At 34.9% G+C, this 10,025-nt stretch overlaps 1 protein-coding gene across 1 annotated transcript; it reads right to left on the bottom strand.

The window, feature by feature from the left end:
* Positions 1-3,255: 3,255 nt before the first annotated feature.
* On the bottom strand, positions 3,256-5,277 carry LOC114468790 (promethin-like). The gene is made up of 6 exons (XM_028455872.1): positions 5,211-5,277; positions 4,946-5,075; positions 4,679-4,847; positions 4,440-4,585; positions 4,232-4,270; positions 3,256-3,356 (listed from the first exon to the last, which is right to left on the bottom strand). The coding sequence occupies exons 2-6, from the start codon at positions 5,057-5,059 to the stop codon at positions 3,294-3,296; spliced, it is 531 nt and encodes a 176-aa protein (XP_028311673.1). The 5' UTR covers positions 5,060-5,075; positions 5,211-5,277; the 3' UTR covers positions 3,256-3,293.
* Between the last annotated feature and the right edge of the window lie 4,748 nt (positions 5,278-10,025).

The raw sequence follows: 10,025 nt of genomic DNA, 5'->3' as shown, positions 1-10,025 counted from the left end.
AGGGTTAGGTTCTAACCCAATATCGCAACAATTTTTAGGGTTATCGTTAGGGTTAGGTTATAACCCAATATCGCAACAATTTTTAGGGTTATCGTTAGGGTTAGGTTATAACCCAATATCGCAACAATTTTTAGGGTTATTGTTAGGGTTAGGTTATAACCCAATATCGCAACAATTTTTAGGGTTAGGGTTTAGGTTTAGGGTAAGGTTTAGTCCTAGGTCAGTCATTGGCCAATTTTGGTCGCCTGACTATCACGTGACCTAAACTGGCCAAATAGGGACGCTGCGTACAGATAGAATGTTGGTATATTGATACGGCAACCATACGTATATATATACCACTGCCATAAATTTTCTTTCATTCATCCTCATATCTCAGTCACACAGCATTATGTTTACAGATGGGTTCAAACTGAATGCATAGTTACTCAGGCTAGTGTTTCTCTGCATTTTTCCATTTACAAACCAAACTGTGCCACTGGCAACATAATAAAACAAATGTTTTGCTTACCGTTGTCGTCTCCTCTGAAGGTTCACTGTCATTTTCAAATGAAATATCCTGAAAATGATAAAATATCAGAAACAACGCACGCAAAAGAACAGATGCTGACTTCTATAAGTTGTATATTAGTCCCACATCAAAAGTAATATTAACATAATATATATAAATATTTGTAATAAATTGTTTATAAACATTGTTTTATTTCATAACAGTGTATATATTTAGTGTATTTATTATTTGAACATTGAGTTTAGTCAGGTGTCATCCCTACCTCATCACTCTGCTCCTCATCTTGAGCTATAATATTTGACTATAATACAGCACAAGTTCAAGTATTCTTTATACAATGTAAAAGTCTTTGTGTCTGTAAAGATATGGGAAAAATATATGTAGTACAAAACATAAAAAAAATCACGTAGTAGGGCATTTGTAATATGCAATCCTTTGGCATAGTGAAAAAGTACCGTACTCAACATTTACTAAAATATACCATTAGCAATAAAAGCTAATTCATAGCTGCAATAATATTAATACCACAGCAAGGACACAGAAAATAAGGAATGGTCATACAATTAGTCAACACTTGTTTTTATTGAATTCATGATTAAACAATAAAAAATGAAATGAAAACAATGAACTAAAGAAAAAGTACAGGTTACATCTCTAAATTTAAAAAAAAAAATTTAAATTTAAATTTAAGAAGAAAAAAAACTGTACAAAATGTAAATCAATTTTAATTTGTATTAGTTTATAAGACTGAATTATGTTATGTAAAACATTTTAAGATATTTACTGCTTTTTGCAAATTTGGCCCCGTCCAGGCTTGGGGTCAATTATAAAAATAAATTGCGTCATTGATCATTAATTACAATTATGGCTTAATTAACTGTAAATAAAACTTTAAAAATCTGTTGCTGATGTAATCGCAATTAAATGGTAAATTGAATTCAGAAAATTTACTTTGTAATTGTGATTTAACGCAAAACTGGGGAACCATGTTACAGTTCTATGTACAGTTCTACACATATGTAGTTAACAATTATTAAAATATGTTTTATATCAAGCTTTCCTACATTTTATCAATAAATAAATTTAAAAAAAAATGAAATCAAGGGGTACACTGTCCACACCAAAAATATTAAAACCTATATTTTCATTAGGAAACAAGGTCACTAATAGATAGGAAAGAAATTAGATGATAGATATTTTTGTGTGTGTGTTTTACAGCTGATTTATGACCCGTTATCATAGGGCTGCATGATTATGGCCAAAATTACACTCACAATTATTTTTGTATGTATACAGTTTACAGTGCAAAATGAAGCTTTAATTACAAGTTATTTTAAACAAATAAATTAAAAAAAATAACCCAAAAATGTAAAATGTTCCAAAGACTAACTGAATAACATACTATTTTAAACGTGAATATTGCCAACGATCAGGTTAATTTAATCGTGACGAAAATCGTGATCACGATTAAAATTAGATTAATTGTGCAGCCCTATGTTATCGGAAGAGATGCTAACAGAAAGCTAACACAAAAGGAAAATTTTACTTTTATTAAGTTAGTTGTTTCAGACTCAGTAATTGTGATTAATTGTAATTGAACTGAAGTAATTGAAAACATCATTTGTAATTGATTTTCTGAGGATATAAAAAAAAAAACAGTAGCTATAATTGGAAAGAATGCTGGCCACTGTAATTGTAATTCAACGTGGGTAATTTAAAATGCAAATGTAACTGCAAAATGTAAGTGACCCCAACCCTGGCCCCAACCCACAAGTTAAGAAACTTCTGTTGTAATAGAAATATGCAACATACAGTATAAGGTTGCTAGGTAGCTATCCTCTGTGACCTTTGAGGACTTTTTAAGCTGATAATAATTTTTTTTTTTTAAATGTAGTTAGTTATTAGCTCTCTATTCTTCACTGGGCTGTGGTTTTCTCTGCTCCATCTCTTACGCTGTCACCAGACAAAGCAGCTGTTTCAAAGGCATACCATAATCACACTGGCTGTAACATCTTAGTATGTCAGAAATGGTTATTTTTTTTTTCAAAAGGGCAAATTAGGATGGTGATGCGCTCATTTAAAGTACGTCAGCAACTTGTTCAGTGGGAAACGGGGGATATTTCCATGTAGTTATGAAACTTTTTTCATAATCCTACTGACTTTTAACAGTCTATTTTACCCTAACCCTATTATTATTATTATTATTATTATTATTATTATTTACTATTAGTTGAATCGGTCTCTGCTGAAGGTATACTATCATATATTTACACCATCTTTGCAGTATAATCTTTACTGCAGTTTATATCATCTTTTTAAAACTTTTTTTGAACCGTTTCTGAATATATACATATATGTATATTGACAAAACACTAAAAACCATCAGAGTTTTTTTTTATTTTGATGCCTTAAGCTTTTTTTTTTTTTATATATTTTTTTTAGTAAATTACCTTTACCACATCTGTGTCAGCTTAAAATTGACCAGCAACATCGTTCCCAACAGAACATTCCTCAGGGCAGATCAAATAAATAAAACAATTTTAACATCATGTAACTTTTACTACTTTTAGCTTTTATTACACTTTGACTTAGGACATTCTCTTTGCTGAGGGCTGCCGCCCAGAGATTTCCAGTTTATTGCATTTTGTCACAAACATTTCTGGATTTTGATAAAAGAAAAAAAGAATTACAGAGATTTAAAAACATGATCAATTGATCAAAAAACAAAACAAAACAAAAAACACATTTTCAAAGTCTTCAATTGACAATTGTAGCTGATTAGTCAGTAATTTACTTCTTCCTCTGTAGATTCACCTTCATTCTGCTTCACATCAACTGGATTTTCCTGTAAGAGCCCAAATCAAGTGGCATCAGGTGGTAAAAATGTTCACGATATGACCTGATGCATTTGTAACACATCATTTTCTAAGTAAAAGCCAGTGTTTGATTATATATATATATATATCATATCATATAGGGGTACGTGTACCCGTAGGGGTACATGGTGGCTCTACAGGGGGTGCTTGAGCGAAAGAGAGAGTGTGAAAAATGAACAAATAAAGTGTCAGTTTTGGTCCCACACCAGGGGTAAGTTGACCGGAAATAAATAATAAAAACTATAGAAATAAATCTATTCAGAAGCTGCTAAATCAGTGTTTTTCAACCTTGGGGTCGGGACCCCATGTGGGGTCACCTGGAGTTCAAATGGGGTCGCCTGAAAATTCAGAAAAATGTAAATAGATTAAAAATATATATATATAATAATTCAAATTAGAACACAATCTTAAACAACTGTATTTCTATACATTCACTTTGTGAAATATAAATATAATACATAAATAGTAAAAATGATTTGAGCTCCAACATGATAAAAAAAAATAATAATAATAAAAATGTCTTTGGGGTCGCCAGAAATTCTTGAAATCAAAATGGGGTAACGATCCAAAAAAAAAAAAAAAGCCTCGGAACCACTGCACTAAATAAATCCTGTTTTTTTCCACTTATTTACAAAATGAGATTTTAAAATGTGCGTTGCCACTTGTTCATTCCATCATTATGCTCTATAGTTGTTTTTAAATAGTAAATAGTTTTCTAAGCAAAATGTAGTAGTCGGACAAAGGGGGTACTTGGATTCAGAAACAAGAGAAAAGGGGGTACCAGAGCCAAAACAGTTTGCGAATCTAAAGACAGATAGTATGTCACATTTCTTTTGTACTTTACCTTTGTCATACCATTCTCTTTCTCTTTAACAACATTTACCTGGAAAGAAATCAAAGGGAGAGTGTAATGGTTGAATATCAAATTTAACACATCATACGATTTAGAAGATTAAATTCAGATCTCAATCAACTTCTGGATTTTTCTCATTGAAAACAAAAAAATGAAATGTGTCAGACCAATTATTGCTGTGCTTTGTCACTTGTCGCACCTTATTTCTTCTAAGAAAGAGACGGCTGGAGATGCTGGAGCCGGTAACGTAGAAAGTACCGAGAACAAGTGTCGCAAAAACAGAGAAAAAAGCGATGCCGGAAAGCACAAAGAGCAGAGTCAACACTCCAAAAACCAACAGGAACCCTAACAAACACAAAACATGTGCAGTATATACTGTATGTTGGCATCAATTTGTTTTAAACATCTGGACATGGATCTGAACTGGAGTGTTCCTACCTTCAAAGAAAACAAAGCTCAGTACTGACACAGTGGTGATGATAAGAGCAAGTGAGAAAAAGACTCCAAAAGGCACTGCTGCCAATGCGCTGAATATCAACAGAGAGAGAGCAGCAAAGGGATGGCTGCTGAGATACAGATACACTCTGGTGCTCATCACACCAGCAACCTGAGGAAGGAATACATCACAACACATCACATAAGTACGAGATAAAGCTACAGAAAAGGAAAGGAAACCACAAATACGCCAACTCAGGTATGGATTACCCTTGGATCTGCCTGAATCTTCTTCAAAAGACTCATCCCTCTTCCATAGAGCTGCTGGAGGTTGAGTCGGCGGCTGCTGGTGCTGCTGGTGGTACTGGTACTGGTCGACTGCATCTTCACAGTCTTTGACCTAAGTTTAAGAAAATAATCATCTGATCACCCTTCAATTACCTCTTTAAAAACCAAAAAAAGGTGCCATACACGACCACAGAAGCTGTTTAAACTATGATCTGAGTATGTCTTAAAGTTCTAAAGCCAACTTTACCTTTCAGAAACGTGTCAGGAAAGTTTGTGTGAGTCTCAGCTCAAAGCAGATAATGTTTGGTGAGGTTGCCTCACATACTTAAGGAGTGACACATCCTTATTTTTTATTTTTTCTGGTCGGTAAACACACCTCCCGCCCCTTTTTCCTTCTTCCTCCTTTTTCTCCTGAATTCCAGGGAGACACTCTGTATATTTCTGCTGCCATCTACTGTCTGTCAAACACGTCTGCTCTGAAGTGCTTATTCATCTATAACAGCGTTACCCTAACTTTTCACAGTCTCGTAACCCTTCAGACATTTAACCTGAAGCCACGTACCCCCTAACACTGCACACTTAAAAAAAATAACACTGTAATGCAGTGTGTTTCAACCTTGGGGTCGTGACCCCATGTGGGGTCGCCTGGAGGTCCCCTGAAAAATCAAGTCATTTATAATAATAATAATAATAATAATAATAATAATAATAATAATAATAAAACACTGATTAAAAATGTATTTAAAAATATTATTATTATTCAAATTCACACACAAAACAAACTTAAATACCTGTATTCTATACTTTCACTTTGTCAAAGATACATTTAGTTCAAATAAAATGCATCCTGCCACTTTGTGATCTAATCCTGGCAACAACACACGCTATGAAAAGCTAATTCTAGAAAGAAAGATATTAAAATGGGGTCACAGCACAAAAAGGTTGGGAATCATTGATGTAATGTCACATACAATATAGCCCTACAATAAAATGTGTCTCTGAATTTGTATCTATCCTTTGAGGAACAATGTATATATATATATATATATATATATATATATATATATATATATATATATATATATATAAAGAATAATGATCTAAAGAAATGTAAATCAGTAAAGCAATGTAGCTCTCATCACATTAGTGCTTTTTTGATGAGATTGTTTCTCTGTCATTATGGGTCGTCTTATATCGGCTAATGTGTAATTTGTAGCAATGCATGGAGGCTCCTGACTGCCGGTCGATGTTTATTCTAGTTTCTAATTTTTATTTTTTATTCATGTACCCCCAATGACAATTTGCTTACCCCTGGGGGTACCTATACCCCACTTTGGGACCCTAGGAGCTATAACTTTTAAACCTATCACACCTATTCCTCTGTCATTATGACAACTGCTAATTGGAAAGGTTTCTCTTTCTCTTTATTTCATCGGCTCATAAAAAACGTATTATTTTCATCGGACTCCAGATGATTTGTAAATGATTTGGTTTTTCTAGACCAGAAAACCATTTCATTTTATCTACCCCCATGCAACCAATAAAGATTTTCCTTTGTTTTTTTTGGTGCCTTTCCTCACATTAAGACATTTTGAAGACTCCTTGTGAAGAAAATCAGGGCTTTACTAAATGATGCGTTTGTCATCAGGTAATCTTAGATATTGATCGCACGTTTTGCTACAGCTTGCTTCTTATGAGGGAAATCACATCTTTTCGTCAGTGATCAAAAATCGCAGAGACCTGTGAGCACATTATAGGATAAAAGTGTCACCTCTCCTGATTACTTCTTCAATGAAAGATCAGAATCGTGAGTGCAGTGCACATATTAAGTTGATCCCCATGAGGTTTAGTTGGCAACCTAAACACGAGAGCACATAACTGTGGGCTGTGATGGAGTGAAATAGCAGTAAGCTCTGTTTGGAATTACAGCAGTGGAAGGCCCCAGGGACCAGCAATGACAACTTATTTGAACCCTTATGCCTGGAGGCCATACTAATTACTCACTCTGTTTTGTATTGAGTACAAGGGCTAGGGAAAAAGCAGAGAGAGAAAGTTAATATGCGACTCTGCAGAGTGCCAAACACGATGAACCCAGTGAACCAAGGCTTTGGGTCCACCTGTCTGCTGCCTGTGCACAGCCAACCAGGGATTTCCAATAATTAAACTGGGCAATGTGTCTTAAATTTTTAAACGACCTTTTCTCTTCAAGAAAAAAGAAAAGCTGTCATCTTTTAACGGCACACAGCAGTTCTCCTCACTGCCTGTGCAGAAAGGCCTGGCAAGACACCAGAGGTGAAAGTAACAGATGATAAGCGCTCATGTTACTGTAATCGAGTTGTTATGTTGAGGTTTTGTTTATTCAGACAAGGTTTTCCAGAAATATTTTATTAGATAAAGAAGACAAAATGAATCTTGCTGGAACTATTGCATGGAAGTCAAGTCAAACTTCAAAGGAACCATCAAAGGCAATCAGCAGAACTCCTCTGACGAAGACTGGCAGTTGACAGTCGAAAATGAAGCATTTTGGTTTCTTGGCTTAGTGAAAGGATATCTCACTTAAATCATGTTTGTAAAATGTCAAAATATTATTTTCAGTCTTAAATATGTATTATTATGCAACATGTAAACATCCACGTAACAGTTTCAGCAAGATTCATTTTGTCTTCTTTTTGAATAATATGTTAAGTTGAAGTTTTGTTTATTCAGAAAAGCATTTTCAGGAATTTTTTTATCTCTCGACATGTTTTGACTGTCAACTGCCCGTCTTCGTCAGAAGAGTTTATCTGATCGCCGTTGATGGTTCCTTTGAAGTTTCACTTGATGTCAAAATACGTCGAGAGATAAAAATTTCCTGAAAAACCTTGTCTGAATAAACAAAACCTCAACTTAATATACTATAAAAAAAAAAAATAATTACAAAATGAATCTTGCTGGAACTATTATAACGGTAGTCAGGTGAAACTTCAAAGGAAGCTTCAAAGGCAATCTGCAAAACTCTTCTGACAAAGACTGGCAGTCGACAGTTGAAACATGTCCGGAGATTAAAAAAAATCCTTAAAAACCTTGTCTGAACTATTTTGACTGGGTTTTTGTTTCCCACAAATGAAAGAAATGGTTAGAAATTAAGATCATTAGTGTCTTATGTGAAAATATTTAAATTGCCAGTGGAATTTTACTGTGATGCAAAGGAGCATCACCTACATTCTTGCACACGGTGCCAAAATGCTTGCTGTGAGGCATTTGCTTTGAATTCTTGATGTTTAAACAAAACACTTGTTGTTTAATCAGACAGCGCTGTGCTTCTGAAATCAGAACGGTTTTTAAACGTATTAGCAGGTAAAGAGAGATAATAAGTTGCTAAATAGTTGTTATATCACCCCTGAAAGTATTAACCCCACCATAAAGTGTGTTTTGGGACGTCTCTACAGATTTGTACCAGTTTGAAAGTAATCAACTGTGTCTACAAACGGCCTTAGATGACAGCTGGGACCAGCAGCTCACTCTCATATTAGATTGTATGAATGAAAATGGATGGTTTTTAATGTTTGCTATGTACGTAGTGCAATAATATATTTATCTAAAAGTGAATTGACTATGGTGTGAGTGGTGACACGCTCAACTGATTGCAGCTGGTGCTTGATCGATGACCTGACGGGAATGTCTGATATGCATCCACTTATTGTAAAAACTAATCACTGCGAGAGGAGGGCTGATGAAGAGCGGGAAATGGTTGTAAATCTCCCGTGGCAGCCTGTGAACCGTTGCACCTCGTGGAGCTTTGAAAGATCAATTTTGGCTCCAAATCACAGGTTGATTTCAGCTTGTTTGATTTGGAAGTCTTTCATGTGTTACCACCTCCCATTCTTTCAGCCTTCACTTCAGCTGTTTTTTTTTTGAAGTGGCACATGCAGGTGCATTTTGGTCCACAGCTTCATTTGTGTTGAATGGGATGGTTCTTATCGCTGTTTGTCATTTGTCCAGATAAAGGGGGAGGTTTGTGGTTCCTGGTCTCTGATCTGGGAGTGGCAGATGCTCAAAGGAATCTCCCCGCAGAGCTGCAAAGGTCACTGAGGACGCAGAGTCCTGTTCCGTCTGTCCTACATCAGCAGCTCGTGGCGCTGCAGTCCGTGGTGTACTTAAAGGTTATCAGAGCAACATTTTTACATTTTTTTTACTCAAAATGTGTCTGTTGTTGTTCTTTTTGTTCCATACTTGCAGCAAATCTCATCAATCCAAGCATCGCCAACACCATCCAGCTCATGCCATTAATACACAATGTAACAATAATTATTGAGCAATTTGTTTGTGGGAACATGAATTACCCTTTAACTGCACTTGCATTAAATCGTTATTTTACAAAAATCAACATCGGACTGAAGCGGGAAGATGATCAGAAATAGGATTTCCTTCCCTGTAGAAATGACATCCTGACAGTAAAGTGGAATCCATTTTTTCCTGTACCTCCCGAAGTTAAAAGCATTAAAATAGAGGCAAGCATTTATGTGTTTTTAAATTTTTACTCTTTACAAAGCTTGATGTTTGCATCATTTACTCCAGTGTTATTCAGACAGATGTTAAAACAAACGTTTGAAAATGAAACATTTTGGTTACTTAATGGCTTAGTGAAAGGATATCTTACTTAAATCATATTTGTAAAATGTTAAAAGATTATTTTCAGGCTTAAATACATATTATAACGCAACATGTCATTTGCATATATGCAGTATTAGACATCTATCTAATAGTTCAAGCGAGATTCATTTTGTCTTCTTTTGTGTTACGTTTATTCTGACAAGAATTTTCAGGGTTTTTTTTATCTCCCGACATGTTTCGACTGTCAACTGCCAGTCTTCGTCACAGGAGTTCTGCTGATCGCCTTTGATGGTTCCTTTGAAGTTTCACCTGAATACCATGTAATAGTTCCAGTAAGATTCATTTTGTATTTTTTTATAGTATGTTAAGTTGAGGTTTTGTTTATTCTGACAAGGTTTTTAAGGAAATTTTCATCTCCCGACATGTTTTGATTGTCAACTGCCAGAAGAGTTCTGCTGATTGCCTTTGA

The sequence above is a fragment of the Gouania willdenowi genome, chromosome 8 (genome assembly GCF_900634775.1).
Source record: "Gouania willdenowi chromosome 8, fGouWil2.1, whole genome shotgun sequence".
NCBI classification, from domain to species: domain Eukaryota; kingdom Metazoa; phylum Chordata; class Actinopteri; order Blenniiformes; family Gobiesocidae; genus Gouania; species Gouania willdenowi.
The sequence above is the reverse complement of the archived record's forward strand: the minus strand, read 5'-3'. Positions and strand labels throughout refer to the sequence as shown.